Genomic DNA, 25,671 nt, shown 5'->3' on the forward strand with positions numbered 1-25,671 from the left:
TATTGAGCTGCACGAGCTGCTTGTAAATTTTGGAGATTAATCCTTTGTCAGTTGCTTCATTTGCAAATATTTTCTCCCATTCTGAGGGTTGTCTTTTGGTCTTGTTTATGGTTTCCTTTGCTGTGCAAAAGCTTTTAAGTTTCATTAGGTCCCATTTGTTCATTTTTGTTTTTTTTCCATTTCTCTAGGAGGTGGGTCAAAAAGGACCTTGCTGTGATTTATGTCATAGAGTGTCCTGCCTATGTTTTCCTCTAAGAGTTTGCTAGTGTCTGGCCTTACATTTAGGTCTTTAATCCATTTTGAGCTTATTTTTGTGTATGGTGTTAGGGAGTGATCTAATCTCATACTTTTACATGTAGCTGTCCAGTTTTCCCAGCACCACTTATTGAAGAGGCTGTCCTTTCTCCACTGTACATTCCTGCCTCCTTTATCAAAGATAAGGTGGCCATATGTGTGTGGGTTTATCTCTGTGCTTTCTATCCTGTTCCATTGATCTATATTTCTGTTTTTGTGCCAGTACCATACTGTCTTGATTACTGCAGCTTTGTAGTATAGTCTGAAGTCAGGAAGACTGATTCCTCCAGCTCCGTTTTTCGTTCTCAAGATTGCTTTGGCTATTCGGGGTCTTTTGTGTTTCCATACAAATTGTGAAATTTTTTGTTCTAGTTCTGTGAAAAATGCCAGTGGTAGTTTGATAGGGATTGCATTGAATCTGTAGATTGCTTTGGGTAGTAGAGTCATTTTCACAATGTTCATTCTTCCAATCCAAGAACATGGTATATCTCTCCATCTATTTGTATCATCTTTAATTTCTTTCATCAGTGTCTTATAATTTTCTGCATACAGGTCTTTTGTCTCCTTAGGTTTATTCCTAGATATTTTATTCTTTTTGTTGCAGTGGTAAATGGGAGGGGTTTCTTGATTTCACTTTCAGATTTTTCATCCTTAGTGTATAGGAATGCCATTGATTTCTGTGCATTATTTTTCTATCTTGCAACTTTACCAGATTCATTGATTAGCTCTAGTAGTTTTCTGGTACCATGTTTAGGATTCTCTATGTATAGTATCATGTCATCTGCGAACAGTGACAGCTTTACTTCTTCTTTTCCGAGTTGGATTCCTTTTATTTCCTTTTCTTCTCTGATTGCTGTGGCTAAAACTTCCAAAACTATGTTGAATAATAGTGGTGAGAGTGGGCAACCTTGTCTTGTTCCTGATCTTAGTGGATATGGTTTCAGTTTTTCACCATTGAGGATGATGTTGGTTGTGGGTTTGTCATGTATGGCCTTTATTATGTTGAGGAAAGTTCCCTCTATGCCTACTTTCTGGAGGGTTTTCATCATAAATGGGTGTTGAATTTTGTCGAAAGCTTTTTCTGCATCTCTTGAGATGACCATATGGTTTTATTCTTCAATTTGTTAATATGGTGTATCACATTGATTGATTTGCATATATTGAATAATCCTTGCAATCCTGGGATAAATCCCATTTAATCATGGTGTATGATCCTTTTAATGTATTGTTGGATTCTCTTTGCTAGTATTTTGTTGAGGATTTTTGCATCTATGTTCATCAGTGATATTGGCCTGTAGTTTTCTTTCTTTGTGACATCCTTGTCTGGTTTTGGTATCAGGGTGATGGTGGCCTCATAGAATGAGTTTGGGTGTGTTCCTCCCTCTGCTCTATTTTGGAAAAGTTTGAGAAGGATAGGTGTTAGCTCTTCTCTAAATGTTTGATAGAATTAGCCTGTAAAGCCATCTGGTCCTAGGCTTTTGTTTGTTGGAAGATTTTTAATCACAGTTTCAATGTCAGTGCTTGTGATTGGTCTGTTCATATTTTCTATTTCTTCGTGATTCAGTCTTGGCAGGTTGTGCATTTCTAAGAATTTGTCCATTTCTTCCAGGTTGTCCATATTATTGGCATAGAGTAGCTTGTAGTAATCTCTCATGATCTTTTGTATTTCTGCAGTATCAGTTGTTACTTCTCCTTTTTCATTACTAATTCTATTGATTTGAGTCTTCTCCCTTTTTTTCTTGATGAGTCTGGCTAATGGTTTATCAATTTTGTTTATCTTCTCAAAGAACCAGCTTTTACTTTTATTGATCTTTGCTATCATTTCCTTCATTTCTTTTTCATTTATTTCTGATCTGATTTTTATGATTTCTTTCCTTCTGCTAACTTTGGGATTTTTTTGTTCTTCATTCTCTAATTGCTTTTGGTGCAAGATTAGGTTGTTTATTCGAGATGTTTCCTGTTTCTGATGGTAGGATTGTATTGCTATAAACTTCCCAATTAGAACGGCTTGTGCTGAATCCCATAGGTTTTCGGTCGTCGTGTCTCCATTGTCATTTGTTTCTAGGTATTTTTTATTTCCTCTTTGATTTCTTCAGTGATCACTTCGTTATTAAGTAGTTTATTTTTTAGCCTCCATATTTCTTACAGGTCTTTTCCTGTAATTGATATCTAGTCTCATAGCCTTTTGGTCGGAAAAGATACTTGATACAATTTCAATTTTCTTAAATTTACCAAGGCTTGATTTGTGACCTAAGATATGATCTATCCTGGAGAATGTTCCATGAGCACTTGAGAAAAATGTGTATTCTGTTGTTTTTGGATGGAGTGTCCTATAAATATCAATTAAGTCCATCTTGTTTAATGTATCATTTAAAGCTTGTGTTTCCTTATTTATTTTCATTTTGGATGATCTGTCCATGGGTGAAAGTGGGGTGTTTAAGTCCCCTACTATGAATGTGTTACTGTCGATTTCCCCTTTTATGGCTGTTAGTATTTGCCTTATGTATTGAGGTGCTCCTATGTTGGGTGCATAAATATTTACAATTGTTATATCTTCTTCTTGGATCGATCCCTTGATCATTATGTAGTGTCCTTCTTTGTCTCTTCTAATAGTCTTTATTTTAAAGTCTATTTTGTCTGATATGAGAATTGCTACTCCAGCTTTCTTTTGGTTTCCATTTGCATGAAATACCTTTTTCCGTCCCCTTACTTTCAGTCTGTATGTGTCTCTAGGTCTGAAGTGGGTCTCTTGTAGACAGCAAATATATGGGTCTTGTTTTTGTATCCATTCAGCCAATCTGTGTCTTTTGGTGGGAGCATTTAGTCCATTTACATTTAAGGTAATTATCAATATGTATGTTCCTATTCCCATTTTCTTAATTGCTTTGGGTTCGTTATTTTAGGTCTTTTCCTTCTTTTGTGTTTCTTGCCTAGAGAAGTTCCTTTAGCAGTTGTTGTAGAGCTGGTTTGGTGGTGCTGAACTCTCTCAGCTTTTGCTTTTCTGTAAAGGTTTTAATTTCTCCATCAAATCTGAATGAGATCCTTGCTGGGTAGAGTAATCTTGGTTGCAGGTTTTTCTCCTTCATCACTTTCAATATGTCCTGCCACTCCCTTCTGGCTTGCAGAGTTTCTGCTGAATGATCAGCTGTTAACCTTATGGAGATTCCCTTGTGTGTTATTTGTTGTTTTTCCCTTGCTGCTTTTAATATGCTTTCTTTGTATTTAATTTTTGAGAGTTTGATTAATATGTGTCTTGGCGTATTTCTCCTTGGATTTATCCTGTATGGGACTCTCTGTGCTTCCTGGACTTGATTAACTATTTCCTTTCCCATATTAGGGAAGTTTTCAACTATAATCTCTTCAAATATTTTCTCAGTCCCTTTCTTTTTCTCTTCTTCTTCTGGAATCCCTATAATTCGAATGTTGGTGCGTTTAATGTTGTCCCAGAGGTCTCTGAGATTGTCCTCAGTTCTTTTCATTCTTTTTTCTTTATTCTGCTCTGCATTAGTTATTTCCACTATTTTATCTTCCAGGTCACTTATCCATTCTTCTGCCTCAGTTATTCTGCTATTGATCCCATCTAGAGTATTTTTCATTTCATTTATTGTGTTGTTCATCTTTGCTTGTTTCATCTTTAGTTCTTCTAGGTCCTTGTTAAATGTTTCTTGCATTTTGTCTATTCTATTTCCAAGATTTTGGATCATCTTTACTATCATTATTCTGAATTCTTTTTCAGGTAGACTGCCTATTTCCTCTTCATTTGTTAGGTCTGGTGGGTTTTTATCTTGCTCCTTCATCTGCTGCGTGTTTTTCTGTCTTCTCATTTTGCTTATCTTACTGTGTTTGGGGTCTCCTTTTTGCAGGCTGCAGGTTCGTAGTTCCTGTTGTTTTTAGTGTCTGTCCCCAGTGGCTAAGGTTGGTTCAGTGGGTTGTGTAGGCTTCCTGGTGGAGGGTACTAGTGCCTGTGTTCTGGTGGATGAGGCTGGATCTTGTCTTTCTGCTGGGCAGGTCCGCGTCTGGTGGTGTGTTTTGGGGTGTCTGTAGACTTATTATGATTTTGGGCAGCCTCTCTGCTAATGGGTGGGGTTGTGTTCCTGTCTTGCTAGTTGTTTGGCATAGGATGTCCAGCACTGTAGCTTGCTGGTCGTTGAGTGAAGCTGGGTGCTGGCGTTGAGATGGAGATCTCTGGGAGATTTTCGCCGGTTGATATTATGTGCAGCTGGGAGGCCTCTTGTGGACCAGTGTCCTGAAGTTGGCTCTCCCACCTCAGAGGCACAGCACTAACTCCTGGCTGCAGCACCAAGAGCCTTTCTTCCACACGGCTCCTTAATTTGGGATGATTCGTTGTCTATTCATGTATTCCACAGATGCAGGTACATCAAGTAGACTGTGAAGCTTTAATCCGCTGCTTCTGAGGCTGCTGGGAGAGATTTCCCTTTCTCTTCTTTGTTCTCACAGCTCCCAGGGGCTCAGCTTTGGATTTGGCCCCGCCTGTGCGTGTAGGTCGCCGGAGGGCGTCTGTTCTTTGTTCAGACAGGACGGGGTTAAAGGAGCCGCTGATTCGGAGGCTCTGGCTCACTCAGGCCGGGGGTGGGGGGGGTGGGGGGGGTGGGGGGTGGGGGGGTAGGGAGGGTCACGGAGTGTGGGGCGGGCCTGCGGCGGCAGAGGCCAGCATGATGTTGCGCCAGCCTGAGTCGCGCCGTGCGTTCCCCTGGGGCAGTTGTCCCTGGATCCCGGGACCCTGGCAGTGGCGGGCTGCACAGGCTCCCCGGAAGGGGGGTGTGGATAGTGACCTGTGTTCGCACACAGGCTTCTTGGTGGCGGCAGCAGCGGCCTTAGCATCTCATGTCTGTCTCTGGGGTCCGCACTTTTAGCCACGGCTGGCGCCCGTCTCTGGCGCTCCTTTAAGCAGCGTTCTTAATCCCCTCTCCTCGCGCACCAGGAAATAAAGAGGGGAAGAAAAAGTCTCTTGCTTCTTCGGCAGGTCCAGACTTTTCCCCGGACTCCCTCCCGGCTAGCCGCGGTGCACTAACGCCCTGCAGGCTGTGTTGCCACCAACCCCAGTCCTCTCCCGGCGCTCCGACTGAAGCCCGAGCCTCAGCTCCCAGACCCGCCCGCCCTGGCGGGTGAGCAGACAAGCCTCTCGGCTGGTGAGTGCCAGTCGGCCCTGATCCTCTGTGCTGGAATCTCCCCGCTTTTCCCTCCGCACCCCTGTTGCTGTGCTCTCCTCCGCGGCTCCGAAGCTCCCCGACTCCGCCACCCGCAGTCTCCGCCCGCGAAGGGGCTTCCTAGTGTGTGGACACTTTTCCTCCTTCACAGCTCCCTCCCGCTGGTGCAGGACCCGTCCCTATCCTTTTGTATCTGTTTATTTTTTTCTTTTGCCCTAACCAGGTACGTGGGGGGTTTCTTGCCTTTGGGGAGGTCTGAGGTCTTCTGCCAGCGTTCAGTAGGTGTTCTGTAGGAGTTGTTCCACGTGTAGATGTATTTCTGGTGTATCTGTGGGGAGGAAGGTGATCTCCGCGTCTTACTCTTCCGCCATCTTCCCGGAAGATCCGAGACTCTGAATCTTAATTTGAAACTTCTGTTTTAACTGACTTCTGCTTTAACTGACTTTCTCTTACACTGCTTTGGCATAGAAGGGAGAAGTAGGTCTTCATTGCTGCCAGGTAGAATTTCAGATTTCACACTTCACCTCCATTGACAACCAAGGGACATAGAGCTTCTCTTTACTGTTAGGTGGGGGTGTGAGTTCCAGCTCCCTGCATGGTCTCCACTGATACTATGGTGGATGTGGCCTCATTACTGCTGGGTAATGGTGAAAGTGCTGACTCTATACTAGGCCTCCTCTGACTTAACCATGTAGGAGCAGAGAAGTGTGCCTCTTTTCTGCCGGGTGAGAGTGAATTCCAGGTTCCCCGCTGACACCATGGTCTTTACTGACACCAGGGAGGGGTAGGAGGACTCATTACTGGCTGGTGGGGAAGAAAGTCATAGTTCCCTATTTGATCTTCTGTGACACCACCTGGCAGGGGTGTTTGGGCCACATATAACCTTGTGTTATAACCTTGTGAGGATGGAAGTCTAGGTTCCCCACTCAGCCTTGGCATGGTGGGCAGTAGGACCACAGTGTTGTCTGTGGTGTTTGGCTAGAGTGGAGCAGTTATTGTCTAAAAGTTTTCTTGCTAGGCTGCCCCTTTCCTTTGGCTAGCAGGAGCAGGCTTTTATTGAGACTTATTATTATTTTTATTTTATTTGTGGCCCAATTTGGCATTTCCAAATTGCTGGTTCTTCAGCTCAAAGTCCGGGATAAATGAGGCAAAAAGAAAACCCAAGGGACTCACTGCAGTGTTGTTGGGTCCTGCCATTCCTAGGCAGTTTGTTTTCTTCTTTCCACCTCTCAAAGTTATCTTATGTTTGTTTTATGTATAATTTCTAGGGTTTATAGTTGTACTAGGAATGGTGAAAGTATATCTGCTCTACCTTCCTAGAAGTAAAATTCCATCAGTGTATTTTTCATGTCAGGTATTGTATTTTTCATCTCTAGAAGTTCCATTTGGGTCTTTCTTATATTCCATTTCTCTCATTATATTTTATTTGCCTTTAGTTTTAAATGTATGAAGCATATTTATAACTGTTTTAATTCCACCATCACTGTCATTTCTAGGAAGATTTCTCTTGGTTTGGGGTAACATTTTCCTGTCTCTCTTTATGTCTCTTTTTTATGGTAATATTTAAATGGGTGTCAGACATTGGGAATTTTATGTTGTTTAGTGTTTATTTCTTTTAAAGATATAGCTGTTTATTTTTATTTTTAGGCTGCATCAGGTCTTAGTTGTGGCATGCGGGATCTTTGTGGCGGTGCATGGGCTCTTCATTGGGGTGCGAGGGTGTCTCTTTAGTTGTGGTGTGCGGGTTTTCTCTCTCTAGTTGTGGCGCATGGGCTCCAGAGCGCGTGGGCTCTGTAGTTTGCGGCACACAGGCTCAGTAGTTGCGGTGCGTGGGCTTAGTTGCCCTGCGGTATGTGGGATCTTAGTTCTCTGACCAGGGATTGAACTCGCGTCCCCTGCATTGGAAGGTGGATTCTTTACCACTGGACCACGAGGTAAGTCCCAGATTTTTAAACAAATATTTATTTGGCTGCACTGGGTTTTTAGTTGCTGCGTGCAGGATTTTTGTTGTGGCGTGTGGGATCTTTAGTTGCGGCATGCAGGATCTAGTTCCCTGACCAGGGGTCGAACCCAGGCCCTTTGCATTGGGAGTGTAGAGTCTTAACCGTTGGACCATCAGGGAAGTCCCTAGTGTTAGATTTTATGTTTGTTGCATTTCTTTCGTGAGTGTTGGTCTTGGTTCTGGCATACTTGGTATTAGTTTGATCCTTTCAAGGCTTGCTTTCAAGCTTTGCATGATGGTCCAGAGTAGCCTTTATTCTAATGTCCTTTTGAGGACTCCACCTGGTGCTCTACCCACACTGGCTGTCAGGAACACAAAACATTTCCAATATTGTGTGAGCTCTGGGAATTGTTTGGCTTACTTCTTTCTGGTGTTTCCCCCACGCCCGGCCTCATAGAGTTTCACCTGATGCATGCACAGATCAGTATTCAGACAAAGATTTGAGGGGACCCCGCCGCAGATCTTCAAAGCTCTCTGTATCATTCCCTCATCTACAGTGTTCTGCTTCTCAATTTCTCGCCAACTTATCCTCCATCAACTCTAATCTGTCTTCTCCACTCACTGAGACTGCTGGCTTTACTTGGGTTCCCCCTTCTGCACTGCGCACAACAGTACAGTGCAGGAAACTACCTCTAGGCTGTAAACTCAGGCAGTCAAAGGGCTCACCTCATTTGTTTCCTTTTTCTCAGTTAACAGTGTTCTGCCCTACCTGCTTTCCAATACCTATAAACATTTCTTTCTCTTTTTTTTTTTTTTTGGCTGCACCGTGCAGCCTGCGGGATCTTAGTTCCCCGACCAGGGATCGAACCTTGGCCCACAGCAGTGAAAGCGTGTTGTCCTAACCACTGGATAGACAGGCAATTCCCTATAAACATTTCTTTTTAAATTTTTTTTCTGGCTTTATAGTTATTTATAGTGGGAGAGCGATTTAGGTAGTGGTAATTCCTTTATGGGTAGAAGTGGAAATCTTTCTAAGTCAGTTTTTCAGCTGGAAACAACTAATGAAAGATGTTAGGTCCCCAGGAGAAAGGACCATGAAACATCATGTCAAGAGTATAAGGTAATAATTCCCCCAGTCCTATCCTGTAGGGACTTATGACCATTTATTTGCATAATACACTTTGGAGAAAGAGGAATATCCAACTATTTCAAGACTGTTGGATACAGGGTCCTATTTGACTTTGAAACCAAGTATCTGAAACATCATCATGGCCCCCTGTTAGAGTGGCAGTGTATGGGGCTAGGTAACAAATGTATTCCAGGCCCAGGTCTGGCTCTTAGTAAGTCCACTGGGTTCACAGATCCACCTAGTGGTCATTTCACCTGTCCTTAATTGGACAATTGAGATGGACATAGTTAATAGTTGGTAGACCTACATTAACCATGACAGGTTAAGAGCTATCATAGTGAGAAAGGCCAGCATATGAAGTTCCTGAAATTGCCTCCACCATCTCAGGCTAAAATAATGAATTAAAAAATATCCCATTAGTGCCCCTCTTGAAGACCTAAAGGATGCAGGGATGGTGGTCCCCACCATAATGCCATTTAGTTCACCAGTCTGGCCTCTGCTAAAACCAGACAGTTCCTGGAGAATGACAGTGGATTATGGTAATCTCAGTCAAGTAATTTCAATTTTATCTGCCGTGCCAAATGTGGTTTCTTTGCTGGAGCAGATTAACAGCCTCAGGTAGCCAGTAGGTGACCGTTAATCTGAGCAATATATTCTTTTCCATCTCTATAAGAAACGAGGAGCAAAGTTTGCTTTCACTATTGAGATGAGCAATAAAATACAATTTACAGTCTTGCACCTGAAACATGTGAACGCTCCCACGTCTGTCGTAATATAATCTGAAGAGACTTGGACCATCTGGACGTTCCACAGAATACCACATTACTCTATTGATGACATCATGGTAATTGTACAGGATGAGCAAGAAATAGCAAGTCCACTGGAGGCCTTCATAGGATAAACATTCTCAAGTGGTGGTACATAAACCCTGCAAATATTCAGGGAAGTTTTTAGAGATTCAGTAGTTTGGACAATGCTAGGACATTTCCTCCAAAGTAAAGGAGAAATTTTATATCTCATACATCTCACCACTAAGAGGGGGCACAGTGCCTGGGTAACATCTTCAAGGTCTACAGATAGCTTATTCCCCACTTGGGAATACTGCTCTGACTCATATATTGGGTGCCACAAAAGATAGTGAGGCCTAGAGCAGGAGGACTCTGCAGCAGGTCCAGACCGTGGTGCACATGTTCCTGTTGCTTGGTCCACAAGACACCCTATTAAAGGCGTCAGTGATGGGAAAAGATGCCACATGCTGTTTACGGCAAGCCGCAACAGCAAGTCACACATAGACCCCTACCGTGCTTGAGCAAGGCCATGCCTTCTGAAAGGGTATTATATACCTTTGAAAAGATAGCTCCTGTTGTGCTACTGAGTCCTAGTTGAAACAAAGTGCTTCAAGTGATCATGTAGCCAAAAATGCCTGTTATGACCTGGGTTCTGTCAGACCCAAGTCATAAGATTGGATGGGTCCATCAGCAGCGCTTCATAAGATGAAAGTGATATGCATAGCACTGGGCATAAGCTGGGCCGGAAGGTCAAAGTAAGCTGCATAAGCAGGTGGCCAGACCCCTGTTACCCACCACTATTGCACTGCTGCTGCTTTTTCAGTTCACATCTATAGCCACATGGAGTGGAGGAATCCCTCATGACCATATGACAAAAGGCTGGGCTCGGCTAATATATGGGTTGTCTCTGTAGGTGGAAGTAAGCTGAAAATACTGTGGAGGTACTATGGCCCCACTTTGGGGTAGGCTTGAAAGACAGTGAGGGGAAATCTTCCCAATGGGCAGGGCTTCAGGCAGTACACCTACCTGAGGAAAGAACATAGACTCACAGACAATGGTGAATGGCTTGGCTGGTGGATCAGGAGCCTAGAAGAAAAATGTGAAGGCTGAAGACAGGGAAGCCTGAGGAAAAGGTATGTAGTTTACTTGGGAATGGGTATAGTGTATGATGATCTTTGTACTGCATGTTAATTCCCACCAGAGAACACCCACCACAGAAAAGTCACCAAACAACCAAGTAGATTGAATGACTTAGCCAGTTGATGTTAGCCAGTCTCGGTCATTGGCATCCCAATGATGGCAAAATGGGCCTGTGAATGGAGAAACCATGATGGAAGCTATGCATGGGCCCAACATCATGGCCTCACCAAGGCTGATCTAGCTACAGCTACTGTGACTGACTGTCCAACTCATCAGCAACAGACACCAACAGTAAGTCCCTGACATGTCACCATTCGTCAAGGAAACCATCCAGCCACTTGGTGGTAAGCTGATTACATTGACTCCCTGCTACCCTGGAAGGGGCATTGTTCCATCTTGACCTAAATTGATGTGTATTATGGGTATGGGTTTACCTTTCCTGCCACCATCATCCAAGGGCTTACAGAATATTTGATCCATTGGCATGAGATCTTGCATAACAGTGCACTGGAACAAGAGACCATGTTATAGCAAGGAGGTACAGCACTGGGTACATGATCATAGGATCCATGGTCATATACCACACCATCCAGAAGCAACCCACCTGATACAATAATGGAACTTCTTGTTAAAGGCACAGCTGAGACACCAGCTTGGAGATGACACCCTGTAAAGATGAGACACTGTCCTCCAGGATGCAGTATATACCCTGGATCAACAGACAACCTAGAGTGCTATCCCCAAGTAAAATATATGGGTCTTGGAAACAGGGGCTGGATGTAGGAGCAGCCCTCCATTATCATCACTCTCAGTGACCCAACTGGGGAAAACTATACCTCCTATCCCAACTCTGGGCTCTGAGGACTTAATCAGGTAACCCATGTGGACTAACAGAAGTATAAATTGGGGGGAGGGTAGGAGAATCTAGAATGGGTAGTAGGAGGTAAGTACCAGTTGTAGACTTAAGCTACAGCAGCAGGGGCTGTAGTCTGTCCCAGATCTTCCTCTAAGTTTTCCCAGGAAAGGAAGCCCATCAGGATCCTGAAGGGATCGTTTTAGAACTTATGAACAAACTGACCTGACAGCACAAGAAGTGGACTGTAGTGGAGACTATGGTGTGCTGCCCAGATTGCTCCCTTCAGCACCGAAGCCCTCACTTCCCAAGCTGCTGAGAATGCGCACAGCTCTCATCTGGGTTCCCCTCTGGGTACTGCCTGTGTCTGAAATCAGTCACCTCACCCAAGACCCTTTCCTGGTCAGCATGGGGTTCTATAGGTCTGGCCACTTGCCTCAACATGGTACACATCTAGATGGCTCAAGCCACCCTAGCTTGAGCTCCCTGGGGGACTAAGGCCTTTGTTGAGACTGCGTCAGCTCAACTTCTCCCTCTACCGAATTTTGCTTCCTTCACGCCCCAACAGGTGTTAATCTAGAGGACACCCCAGTAAACTTCCTGCACCTAAATCTCCAACTCAGTCTGTTTTACCAGGAACTCACCTCATGACAAGTATCTGAACACTTTTTGAGATTCGCTATGTGGAATGTTGCTCCTGTGCTCAGTTTCAGAGCGCGTCATCATGGTGGTGGTGGTGTGGAAAGATGCAGTGTTAAGTGAGCTTTCCATTTCAAGGACAGCAGGGATTGATGGCAAATCTGACAATCAAATGGCAACTGCAAACAATACTAGTGCTCGACCTGTCACAGAGTTCTGGCAAGTGTGAGGTTGGATACAGATATTAGTGCAACTACTGACGACAGAACGCTCAATAGCAGGGATGGCTTTCTGCAGATGAAAGTAGTTAGTTGGCTTGGCAAGGCAGGTGAGCTCAAATAGGATGATTGATAGAAACCAATTTCTCTGGTAAGGGTAGCAGTAGAGTCAATGGTCTCGTCTTTATCCTTCCTAAACTGCAAAATCTCATATTTATTTGAGTGACTCTGGCACAATCCACTTGTCAACAGTTGGTCTTTTTTCCAGGAATGGACCTTGAACTATCTACTTGCCTCATCTCCTATTCCGTAATTACCTACGAACTAGCCCCATATCTTAACCTTGGTCTGGAAACCAAGGTATTTTCTTTTTCAAAATTTCAGGAAGTGGCTGAAGAAATAAAACAGAAGTTCCCTTTTTAAACTTCTTTCATCCCAGCATCATTTTCTCCGACAATTTCCCTTAGGCCTTATTCAGACTCCACTGCGCTTGTACTGAGGGCTGTATTAGCGTACCTAATAAGTTTTAAGACCGTAAGGCGTATCAACTTGTTGAGTAATTTGTCCACAGCAACTGTGGGCTGTAGCCTGCAAGTGTATTCTCTTTTTTCCTTTTCAGCAGTAAACCCCAGTGGCTCAAGAGGACATCCCACATAGAGGTCCTGTCCCCAGTCTACTCAGTCCAGTAAACAACACCTAAAAAGAACACAACCTCTTTATTTTTTTTTTCAGATACAAACATTTAGTTTGGATGATGAGAATGAGCTATCGCTATCATTTATTCCAATGAATTCCAATGTAGGACGAGGCTAAATAGATCTAGACTCTTTTGGTCTATTATTAATATTTAGCTTATCAAATCTACAGCCTGGTACTTCTGGAGTAGGCCTGCCCCAATAACGCTAGATGTGATAACCGCTGAAGATGGCAAATATGGACAATTCAACGTATATTCAGTCTAGTCTGCTGTCGCTGTCTCCATATGCTTTCTAAAATTCCGTGTTTGGTCAGAGCTGGGAGTGATATCACGGTGCTGGCCCATCATCTTCGCTCCACCTCTCTGATTCTGCTTTGCTGCTTTCGAGGTAGAACAGGTTCAGATGGTCTGGGAGCCTGTGGAGCTGGCAGCTTGCTGGGCTAACCAGTACTTATATCTTTTGGTCTTGGGCCTCTCAAAGTTCACCACAGACATAGGTACCCTCACAGTGTCAAGCCCATTTACCTGTACACAAAATAACAGTAATCTTCAGATCAGTGGGGCAGATACGAACTAACACCATCCAATCCCAGCTTTCTACCCAGTGAGAAAAAGGAGACAGGATGTGAAACACTCACCGTCACCTCACACCAGTACTCGCCCCTCTGTGTGATAGGCTCTTCTGGTAACTTTAATGCATGTGGGGCAACCACAACACCAAGCTGCAAAAAAAAATCAATCACAGCCAAAGGGAACTCTGTTTACATGGTTGCCACTCCAGGCAACCTCTAGATTTTCCTGTACAGGGGTGAATAAAACGGGGAGGTTTACCCTGGCTGATCCCATGGAAAGGCACAAACCGCCATAAATAGTGGCAGAATAACTCAGTCCTAATTTCTCAGAAAGGGAGGTGGATTCACAAAGAGAAACAGGGCTTGAGATCAAACTCACTTCACCCACAAAAGTAAAAATTCTCCAGTGAGTCACATTTCCCCAGGTTTTCCCTAGCTAGAGAAAATAAATGATCCCACCATCTTCTCCTATCAGTCTTCAGAATCTATGTGACCATCCTTAGTTATTTCCCTCCCACACCCCTGCAAACCAAGAACGCTTTCCCTAAGTTGGACAGCCACATGTAAATCAGCGAAGTTAGAACACTTCCTCACACCATACACAAAAATAAACTCAAAATGGCTTAAAGACTTAAAATGTTAAGACAGGACAACATAAAACTCCTGGAAGAGAATGTAGGCAAAACATTCTGACATAAATCGTACCAGTGTTTTCCTAGGTCAGTATCCCAAAGCAATAGAAATAAAAGCAAAAGTAAACAATTGAGACCGTTTACAAGCTTTTGCACAGCAAAGGAAACCATAAACAAAACGAAAAGACAACCTATGGACTGGGAGAAAATACTTGCAAATGAAGCTACTGACAAGGGCTTAATTTCCAAAATATACTATCAGCTCAAACAACTCAACAAAAAAACAACCTAATCAGAAAAATGAGCAGAAGACCTAAATAGACATTTCTTCAAAGGAGACATACTAATGGCTGACAGGCACATGAAAAGATGCTCATCATCGCTAATTATTAGAGAAACGCAAATCAAAAGTACAATGAACTACCACCTCACACTGGTCAGAATGGCCATCATTAAAAAGTCTACAGATAACAAATGCTGGAGAGGGTGTGGAGAAAAGGGAACCTTTCTACACTGTTGGTGGGAATGTAAATTGGTACAGCCACTATGGAAAACAGTACGGAGGTTCCTTAAAAAACTAAAAATAGAGCTACCATATGATCCAGCAATCCCACTCCTGGGCATGTATCTGGACAAAACTATAATTCAAAAAGATACATGCACCTCTGTTCACGGCAGATCTATTCACAATAGCCAAGACATCGAAACAACCTAAATGCCCATCAACAGATGAATGGAAAAAGAAGATGTGGTACGTATATACAATGGAATACTTACTCAGCCATAAAAAAGAATGAAATAATGCCATTTGCAACAACACAGATGGACCTAGAGATTATCATACTAAGTGAACTGAGACAAATGCCAGGGCTTCCCTGGTGGCGCAGTGGTTGAGAGTCCACCTGCTGATGGGGGAGGACGCGGGTTCATGCCCTGGTCTGAGAGGATCCCACATGCCACGGAGCGGCTGGGCCCGTGAGCCATGGCCGCTAAGCCTGCGCATCCAGAGGCTGTGCTCCGCAACGGGAGAGGCCACAACAGTGAGAGGCCCGTGTACCGCAAAAAAAATAAAAAAAGACAAATGCCATATGATATCACTTATATGTGGAATCTAAAATATGACATAAATGATGTATGAAACAGAACTTTCCTGGTGGCACAGTGGTTAAGAACCCACCTGCCAATGCAGGGGACATGGGTTCGAGCCCTGGTGCGGGAAGATCCCACATGCCATGGAGCAACTAAGTCCATGCGCCACAACTACTGAGCCTGCACTCTAGAGCCCATAAGCCACAGCTGAGCCTGCGTGCCACAACTACTGAAGCCTGCGTGCCTAGAGCCCGTGCTCCACAACAAGAGAAGCCACCGCAATCAGAAGCCTGCGTACCGCAACTAGAGAAAGCCTACGTGCAGCAACGAAGACCCAACGCAGCCAAAAATAAATAAATAAATAAATAAATTTATATTAGAAAAAAGATCTATGAAACAGAAACAGACTCAGAAACGTAGAGGACAGGCTTGTGGTTGCCAAGGGGCAGGTTGCATTGATTTACATGAGGCTATCCAACTTAGGGAAAGCGTTCTTGATTGGTTTACACGGGCGTGGGAGGGAAATGACTTGTGGTTGCCAGGTGGGGGAGGGATGGATTGGGAGTTTGGGATTAGCAGATGCAAACTATTATGTATAGAATGGATAAAAAACGAAGTCCTACTGTACAGCACAGGGAACTATATTCAATATCCTGTAAAAAACCATAATAAAAAAATATGAAAAAGGATGTATATATATGTATAACTGAATCACTTTGCTGTACAGCAGAAAATTAACACAACATTGTAAATCAACTATACTTCAATTAAAAAAAAAAATGCTTTCCATAACTCCAGCTGGATGATCATACCCTTTCCTAACAGAGGGATCAATCCTGGGGTAGCTTCTTCTTCCCAAGGGTAGTTTCCACCCTCAGGGGTACAGCAGTGTTTGGGAATACTCACATTTCTGAGGAAGTGGCGGGCAACTATTTCAGGGTTTAGCTCCCATTTGACATTGTTCTTCATCCCTACCTGCAGGTGGCATCTTCTGAGAAATTTCACTGTCTGAGAGGAATTATACACAGAAGATAGGTTAGAGTTGTAATCAAAGGAGAGGAAACATGTTAGCAAGAGGCCAAGGGGCACACAGTCTGAGAGGCTATGCACAATTTCTGCCTCATAGCCAAGATGGGTGAGATGATGAATACGAAAGATAAAAATTCTCATTGTCTCAAGGCTGATATTATGGAAAGACGTTTTAGCGATGCTCTGAAAGGAAATGCTGCCTATACGTGGCTATTCCTAAGCAAGGAGAAACAGGCCATGTCAAAGTTAGGCTCATCAGGGACTTCCCTAGTGGTCCAGTGGGTAAGACTCCGTGCTCCCAATGCAGGGGGCCCGGGTTCAATCCCTGGTCGGGGAACTAGATCCCACATGCACGCTGCAACTAAGAAGTCTGCATGCTGCAACTAAGACCTGGCACAGCCGAAAGAAAGAAAAATTTTTTTTAAATTTTAAAACTTTTTAAACACCGCCCCCCAAACCAAGGTTAGGCTCACCAATGGGGGCTGCTGGTGTATCTCAGGATGGAATGATTTTCACAGACTGTTTTAACACAATATTCTGGCCCTTCAATCCCACCCCTACACCATAACAATTCCTCCCTGCTTACAGAACAAAGTATAAATTCATTAGCTGAGGATTAAAGATGTTTTGTAAATTATGCCCCAACCCTCTTTCCAGTCATATATTTCCTAATAGAAGTCCTCTGTTTTAGCTAGACTGGTCTACTTTCTATTTTAAAACATGCTTGAACTGAGATATCACCTCACACCTGTCAGAATGGCTATCATCAAAAAGAACACAAATAACAAATGTTGGAGAGGATGTGGAAGAAAGGGAACTCTCATATACTGTTGGTGGGAATGTAAGTTTGTGCAGCCACTGTGGAAAACAGTATAGCGGTTTCTCAAAAAACTAAAAATATGACCTAGCAATTCCACTCCTGGGTATATGTCTGAAAAAACCAAAAACACTAATTTGAAAAGATACGTGCACCCCAATGTTCACAGCCGCATTATTTACAATTGCCAAGATATGGAAGCAACCTAAGTGTCCATCAACAGATGAACTGATAAAGAAGGTGTAGTATATATGTGTATATACACACACACAAAAAAATATGTATGTGCATACACATACACACACAATGGAATACTAAGCCATAAAGAAGAACAAAATCTTGCCATCTGCAACAACAAGGATGGACTTGGAGGGCATTATGCTAAGTGAAATAAGTCAGAGAAAGACAAATATTGTATGATAACTTATATGTGGAATCTAAAAAATACAACAAACCAGTGAATATAACAAAAAAGAAACAGATGCACAGATATAGAGTGTAAGACAGGCTACAAGGATGTATTCTACGACATGGAGACTATAGCCAATATTTTATAATAACTGTAAATGAAGTGTAACCTTTAAAAGTTGCATAAACTTTTTTTTAAATTAAACAACAATAACACGTGCCTTAACTATCTACTTTTTCTCCCTTAAGAATACCTTTCCCACCCTCCTGGTCTATCCAAAGCCTACTAATCCCATAAGGCCTAATTCAATCCCATCTGAAAAAAATCCTTTCCCAATCACCCTAATCCATTTTGGTCCATGTCACTCATAATTTACTGCCTTGAGTTTATCACTTTCTCACGTGTCTATTTTCTCTCCAACTTGTCTGTAAACAACCCCGAAGGCAAAGTCCTCATCTCACTTTTCCATGGGTCCCCTGGTACCCAGGTTGGGGCCTCCCTCAATAAACTAGAGCACTTCACCCAACAGGTCAGGATATCCTAGGATATCTCAATACCAGTTATGGTAACCACAACACTTCCCTTGCCCCTACCTTGTGCTTAAAATCAGGAGACTTCAAGGAAATCAAGAAGTCTTTCAGGAAGAGGTTGGTGACTTTGTAGGTGACCCATAAATAAAGATTTTCTATGTTTCTACTCACCGTCTCACCTTCCTTGGTCTGGATCTTCTCTAATTTTCCTTCCTGTCTCAGCTAGAAAAGAAAGTTACAGATGAAAGAAAAATGAGTTTGTGGTAACTAATAACAAACTCTTGCTATGCTTGGCATAGGCTGGGCTTCTGAATTCCTGTTCTAGCCCCTACTTCATCTGAAAATGAAGTAGGGGCTAGAAGAAGTTGCTAGAGATAATCTTAAGGTTTTAATTCCTCCAAGTCCCTCTGCCGTCTTCCGGGCTCACCAATTTCTCCTCTTCAAACAGCTTCCTGTTTTCAGGAGACGCATATACAGCCAGTCCTTGAGGAAGTAGTCGATTACGGCCTACAGATTTTTTCACTGAGACCAGGTCACCTCGGACTCCAAGTTCTGCCAACAGAGAACAGAGACACTGGATCAGAATTATCGAGCAGTCCCTAAAAAAGGAGATGATCAAAGGAAAAAAGACCTCTTATTCTCTCACAGTGCTTATTCTTCCTAGAAGAAATATTAGTATTCGCTAGGACTACACTTAAGAGATTTCTAATTCATTTCTTTAGGACCTGATTTAGAAACTTAATATTCCCTGTACAAAGTGAAGCACTGTCCCATCACAGGATTTCAGTACCTGTGGCACATACTGTCAGGTCTCTTTCTCCCCACACACTGTTAATGATGCTGCTGCATTCATGTTCTGATTTTCTATGTAGGAGCCCTATGTCACCATCACAGTACTTTTTATGGCTTCCTCTTCTCAAATATGAACTGGTCATTCCCCCAAATTAGTAAAAGGGCAGAAAAAAGCTGATGCCAAACAGGACCAGCCTGAGACAGGAAGCACCTCTGCCTGGGCCTTACCCTCCACCGACTGCGTAAGGATGAGCTCCAGGTTGTCTTTGGGCCGGTGTTTCGTGTCCTCCGCCAGCTTGTAGACGCGGTGCCGCCGGTGCAGGCGCGGCTTCCGGCCCTCTCCCGCTAGCGGCACCTTCCACCAGCGCTCCACAATGACCGTGCCCTGGCGGCCGGGGGAGCGAGGGTGAGCGAGTCTCCACGGAGAAGCCTCCTCCTCTGGCCGCCGGCCCCTCAAGGAGAGCCCACCACCCGCAGGCCGGGGCCCCACCAGGTCTCAACGCGCCCCAGTCAAGGAGCCCCAGAACGCACACCCGGCCCTCACCCGACTGTGAGACAGGCTGAAGTCGCGCTCCGAGCCGGAGGTGCCCCCTTCAAGTCGCGGCCGGAGGAGCTCCCAAACCCCTCCTCGCACCAGCCGCTCAGTGCCCGCCCGCAGCAGAGACCTGCCTGTAGCCGCCGCCATGTTCTCAGGCGCGGATGGAGGCGTAGAAGGCCCCCGGCGCCGGCGGCAGGAAAGGCCCCCACCGGGTGCCCGCGGCGCGCCTGAGCCGGCGCGGCTCTGTCCGAGCTGAGCCCAGGGGAAGCCCGGGCCCGGATTGGGCTGCGACTAGGCTGCCTCGAGACCGGAGATCTGGGATGAATGCTCCACGATTCAGCATGCCTCTACTCCCTTCTCCCAATTTCTTTTCGGGGGAGGGACACCCATAGCCACTGACACATAGTGGAGTGACTGTTAGGTGCACTGACACCGGGAAAGACACCCTTTCCCTCTTGGCTTCACTTTGTCTTTAAGATGGGGGCTTCGACTGAGCTCTAGTAGCTCTCTGAGGGCACTTCCAATTCTGACATTCTGTGATAGCTGGATGCTGAGGGGAGAGGGTGCTGCTCTCATTTTTCCTTACTTCAAACCTGCCTAAAAGTGGTGGAAGGATGGGATCCTCTGGAAAACTTGCAAGCCCCAGGAAGTCGTCTAATCCTTAATCGTGACACTGCAGTATTTAGGCTCATGTTTAAAGAATTCTAAATCACAAGGGAGACGGTTCCCTCCGTGGAGGGTCTCAGTACTGGGGAGTAAACCATATAAATGGAGTGAATAGGGTCTGTTTGGCAGAAGAGATTTATGGAAAGATGCTCTATACATCCTGTTATTTGACACATAAACAGCCTTTGACCATTAGTCCCTCCTCCTAATTACACTTTCTTAGCTTCCAGGACACCAATTTGTTTTTATTTCCTTCCTACTTCACTATTTTCCTTCACAGTCTCCTTTGCTGATTTCTCTTTTATTCCCCACTTCTCAGAGGGCCCCCAGGACTCAGTTTTTGGATCTTTACTCTTCTCAATGTACACACTCTTGGTGATCCCATTCAGTCTCATGGCTTAACGTACCATTTATACGCCAATGACTTCAAATTTCTGTCTTCACCCTAGTCTTCTAAACTCCAGACATGAATATCCAACTGCCTGTCATCTTCCCCTTGCATGTCTAATGGACAATTCAAAGTTAACATGCTCCAAACTAAATCCATCTCTATACCCTGCCCCATAGTGCCTCACCTGCAGCCTTTCCCCTCTCAGTTGATGGTAACTCCATTCTTTCAGTTCTTGGACTCAACTTCTCTCCTACGCCAGGAAATCCTGTAGGTGCTACCTTTATACTATTTCCAGAATCCAGCCACATCCCATCACCTCCAATGCTCCACCCTGGCATAAGACACTATCTTTCTCCTGGATTACTGCAATAGTCTCCTAACAAACATCGTTTAAAGCTCTACAGTTTATTTACAATACAACAGTCAGAATCTTTCTAAAAACACAGGTCAGATCATGTCTCTTCTACCCAAAACCTGCAATGACTTCCCCCTTTACTCAGAGTAAAAGAAAAAGGCCAGACAATGGTCTATAAGGCCCTACAATGACCTGGCCCCATTAGCTCTCTTCTTTTTCTACTCTCCCTATAGCTTATACTACTCCACCCACAGTGGACTCCTGGCTGTTTGTGGAAAACATTTGACACATTCTCTTTAGGGCTTTTCCACTGGCTGTTGCTTTGACACAGAATGCTTTTACCCTCAGATGCTCGCTTGGCCTAAATCCCTCACCCCCTTCAGGTCTTTGATTAAATGTCACCTTTTCAATGAGGCCTATTTAGATCACCCTATTTATTACTGCAACTGCGCCACCTCCTTCACACTCCTGATCCTTCTTTATTCTACTCTAGTTTCCTCCATAGCAGCTATCATCTAACATATGAAATCATTTTCTTGTGCTTAGTGTTTAGGTTTGTTCTTTCACTGTTAGAAGTTCCATGGGGCAGGGGATCTTTGTTTTGTTTACTGTGTATCCTAAGCTCATAGTAGGCCCTCAATAGATATTTGTTAAATGGATGAATAAATGAATATGCAGAAGTCTCAAACTGGTGGCCGCAGAACCAAATTTTACACACCATGTTGATTTTTTTAATCAACAATTTTTATTTTTTAAGTTAGTAGCCAATATTTTTTTAAAATTTGAGAAATTTATCACAAAAATCAATCTTTCCAGTTTCTGTTGAAAAATCATATGATCTGGTACCACTGAGTCTGCATTCCTGCATGGCAGCTGTTTGGAGCTATTGTGTCACTTTTTTTTAGGGTGTGAGCTTTTTGTTTTGTTTTGTTTTTTTCCGGTACGCGGGCCTCTCACTGTTGTGGCCTCTCTCATTGCGGAGCACAGGCTCCGGACGCGCAGGCTCACGGGCCCAGCCGCTCCGCGGCATGTGGGATCCTCCCGGACCGGGGCACAAACCCGTGTCCCCTGCATCGGCAGGCGGACTCTCAACCACTGCGCCACCAGGGAAGCCCAGGGTGTGAGCTTTTCATTTGGCTTCAGTCCTGCCCAGCAGCTCCACTAATTTCCATTAGTTGTCCAGGTCCCTGCAGGCATTTAGTTTGCAATTCCTACCCTATAAGGCAATGAGAAAGTTCAACAATGGGTAGCACCACTGGCTTATTAAAGGTAGGGATGATAAAATATTTAACTGATAGGAACCAGGAACCAACCAGTCAGGTCAGATGCTGGATCAGGGCCTTAGAAGCTTCCTGCAGTGTCAGACCCCAACCCTTTAGTTGCTGAAGTGTGTGTTTGCACATACACATGCCAGAGAGGAGCCCACATTGTGTGGGCACAAGTGGTCAGCCAGGGCTGTTTACCAACCACTACAGAAGCCAAAGTATTTTAACTTCTGGTGTAGCTGTGAAGTGCATACTAGTTGAACAGGAGCCTTGGGGCTACCTAAGAGGGTGACGGGGTAGGGAGCAGCAGAGAGGAGTCCTGAGGCGGTGTAAGGGCTAACGCTTTGTCCATGTCATAGTGCTCACCGTGTCACAATGGCACCAGTTGCCTAAACCTCTGCCACCCATCCCTGAACCTCACTTTGCCTCGGGGAGGCACTGAACTAAGAAACTGCCTCGTAACAGGTCGCGCCCCTTTATCTACTCCCTTTCTTATATCAAGAGGGGAAAAACACGGAACTACCTCTACCCGATCTGGTCACCATACGCCTATTACCTTTACCGTTACAAATACCGGATCACCCTCCGGGAGAAGATGCTGCCTTGTTATAAAAGGTACTTGTTTTCATCTCTACTTGTAGTTGTTTATATACACTGTAAAGAAAAAAGAATTCGAAAGAACTTCCCAAGTGGCAAAAGATGATAATAGCAAAATAGGGTAGAAGGCCTGCATGGAGCTTCATAAACGTTTTCTATCTGGCTGGCTTGGGAAAATGGAAACAGATGGGTTGGTTCACATAAGATACAGAAGATGGTGCCAGAGCCTGACCCTGTGTACCTGGAAGTTAAGAGTCTTTCCCCATCTCAGACTCAGAAATAAACTAATTTGGACCTCTTTTTCCCAATCAGCATCACTTATAAGGAACAGGAGCACTTGACACTCCGACCCCGTTGCTGTCTTCAGTGCTCCTGAGTCCCTAGTAGGCCTTCACAGGGGCAGAAGCAGCGAGCAGGGTGATCAAGACGAGCTTAAAGAACTGTATTCGGTAAGTGGACTGGGAGTTGGTGCTGTGACATGGCAGCCCCTTGCGGTAATGATATCTTGCAAAGGGACATTAGCTAGTTGGAAAATAAATCATAAGAAGTTAGAGCTAGATGAGACCTCGGAGCTCATGTGTAAAAGCTACTTTATAGACAAGGATTCTCTGGTCCAGAGATCTTAAGGCAAGGTCTTAGGGCTGGTGGTGAAAAGCAGGATGGGAAAAGAGAAAGTGGAAACAAAGATAGACTGTATTAAGACATAAAGCTGTTTAGATGCTAAGTTCTGGGACTAGAACCCAGAACTCCTGCCCTTGCCTTTGTATCATATCTCAATAACATGCCTAGGTATGAGCTATGCATTTTAAATAAGAAATGGGAGAATTTAGAGAAAACATATGATGGAGAAAAGTAGAAGAGTATTATCAGTGAGACAGTAAATAGATGGCCCAGCTTTAAGCTCTCTGATGTAAATACGTTTCTGAATCGTTAGAGCACACTGAGCGAGGTCAGCAGGCAGTAATACTCCATTGACTCCAGATTCCAAATTATTTGTATCGAAGAGAACTCCATGATAGGAACAGAGTTAGGTCCCAGGACTGAGGGATATTGAGTAAGACCTTGGCTCCACTTTTCCCAGGCTCTCCATCAGCCCCTGCCTTGCTTCCACAGACACACCCAAACTGGCCTGAGATATGATTTGAGGGTTAGGTGAGCACAGAAATAGGAGAATATTACTCTCATTTTTACTCCTTTTCTAGGCTGGGAACCTGACGGTGCTGGCTACTGACCCCCTGCTTCACCAGGACCCGGTGCAGTTAGACTTCCACTTCCGCCTCACCCCCCAGACCTCTGCCCATTGGCACGGCCTTCTTTGTGACCACAGACTCTTCCTAGATATCCCATACCGGGCCTTGGATCAAGGCAGCCGGGAAAGGTGACTGAGCCTGTATGGGGGAGAGGGGAGCAAAGAGGTTAGGGGATTTCACTCTTATGTCATAATCAGGTAGTGGGCATGCTAACCAGTGAGGGCTTATTCAGGAGCTGGATACATTCAAACCACTGAACAAGCCTGTGAGCTGAGCCAGGATCTGGGGTTCAAAGGATAACAGCCCATGGGAGGTTGCTAAACTGATTCAGAAACACAAGTGGGAATGCATAAATAGTTGAAAGGAAGTGCTCTCTAGCTGTTTGTCTTTATAGAGTGGCCCCTTCACCCCAAGCCCCTTCCATGGCATGGTGTCAGTCCAGTAGTGTATAATCCCTTGGCTTCAGAGAAAAAAATCTATCAAAACGAGTTTAGCAACTTTCATTTCCTGGTTTGGGTCAGGAAAAACTAATAAGATCTCTTCTGCTGCAAGTAGGCATCTTTCTGGATTTTGAGTTTGCTGAACATTACATTGACCATTTTCCCTCTGGTCCCTAGTTTGACTGCAACACTGGAGTATGTGGAGGAGAAGACCAATGTGGATTCTGTGCTTGTAAACTTCCAAAACAACCGGAATGACAGAGGTGGGGATCTGCTCTGTCCTTCCTGGCCCTTTGTGCTGAAGCAGCTGACAAGTGACTTTTCCTTGGTAGACCTTCTTCCCCTCACTCTTTAAAAAAGGGCATGCTCAGGCAGTTCAGGGATTCAACACCCACCCCCTACTCCACGCCAAGGAAATTAAGGCATCTAGCATTCCGTTCATTCAAGTCACAACTAGACTATCAGGAAGGCCCTGCACGTAGATTTCAGAATCTAGACTGAAGGAGCACTGGTGAAATTACAAAGAAGCCATTCAAGGGATCTGGCTGGTAGAACAGAAAGGATCTCAAGTGTATTAAACACCTATAGAGTGAAAGGGTCAGGCATTAGGCCAGGAGGATAGGAATATAATTAACCAGATGCTAGGCACACATTACAGAAACTACACCTCCTCCCTCAAGGAGTTTATACTTCATTGGATAAAAGACAAAGGTGGTCAAGAGTTTACTATACCTTCCTGGTATAGTAAACTCCAGCCAGGTTAGAGTCTAGGTTTGTTTGACTCCAAAGCACATCATCCCACTGCCTGCACTACACTGTTTCCCACACCCCCCAAGTCATTCCCTACTGGAAGAAGCCAAGGCTGGGGGAACAGCTGTACTGAGTTTCAGAGTGTTCTAATTTCCTCTCTCTTTTCACAGGTGCCCTGCTACGGGCCTTCAGCTACATGGGCTTTGAAGTGGTCAGACCAGATCACCCGGCCCTTCCTCCCTGGAACAATGTCATCTTTATGGTGTATCCCCTTGAAAGGGACCTAGGCCACCTGCCCAGTGAAACTCCCTGAACATGCTTATTCTTACTCTGTGAAGGGCTCGGAGCCTTGATAAATGAGAACCAGGGGCCCAGGATGTGATTCAGAACACCTTCCATCTTAGGAATAAAGGGTAGTGCAATCCTCAAATGTTCACTGTTTCTTTGAGTCTCACAGAGCTGAATTCATTGTAGGATAGATAGATAAACATTTGATGACTGAAAAGATCAAAGGGGCCTGAGCCAGAGAGAGAAAGGACCCAAGGATTTTCAGTTTTTGCCTTTCCCCATTTATTCTAACCATCTGAGCACCTGCCAGGAGCAAAACCAAGCACTAGGGAATTCAGGAAGACTTAAGCCTTACTGGGAGACTTTCACCCATATATTTTGGTTCAAATTGGA

General features: G+C 44.4%; 2 protein-coding genes across 2 annotated transcripts; one reads left to right on the plus strand and one right to left on the minus strand.

Annotated features, from left to right (window-relative positions):
- Nucleotides 1-9,173: 9,173 nt before the first annotated feature.
- Nucleotides 9,174-19,448, minus strand: MRPL9 (mitochondrial ribosomal protein L9). The gene is made up of 7 exons (XM_079918008.1): nt 19,283-19,448; nt 18,967-19,123; nt 18,374-18,498; nt 18,118-18,168; nt 16,068-16,169; nt 13,507-13,590; nt 9,174-13,393 (listed from the first exon to the last, which is right to left on the minus strand). Exons 1-7 carry the CDS (start codon nt 19,421-19,423, stop codon nt 13,268-13,270), a joined length of 786 nt encoding a protein of 261 aa, XP_079774134.1. The 5' UTR covers nt 19,424-19,448; the 3' UTR covers nt 9,174-13,267.
- OAZ3 (ornithine decarboxylase antizyme 3) lies at nt 19,113-25,559 on the plus strand (the record flags this gene model as incomplete). The annotated part of the gene is given in 6 exon segments (XM_079918018.1): nt 19,113-19,144; nt 22,863-22,923; nt 22,925-22,999; nt 23,753-23,928; nt 24,418-24,503; nt 25,161-25,559. Coding segments are annotated over 6 exon segments (573 nt in total). The 3' UTR covers nt 25,304-25,559.
- Between the last annotated feature and the right edge of the window lie 112 nt (nt 25,560-25,671).

This window comes from Stenella coeruleoalba (genome assembly GCF_951394435.1).
Source record: "Stenella coeruleoalba genome assembly, chromosome: 1".
NCBI lineage: Eukaryota > Metazoa > Chordata > Mammalia > Artiodactyla > Delphinidae > Stenella > Stenella coeruleoalba.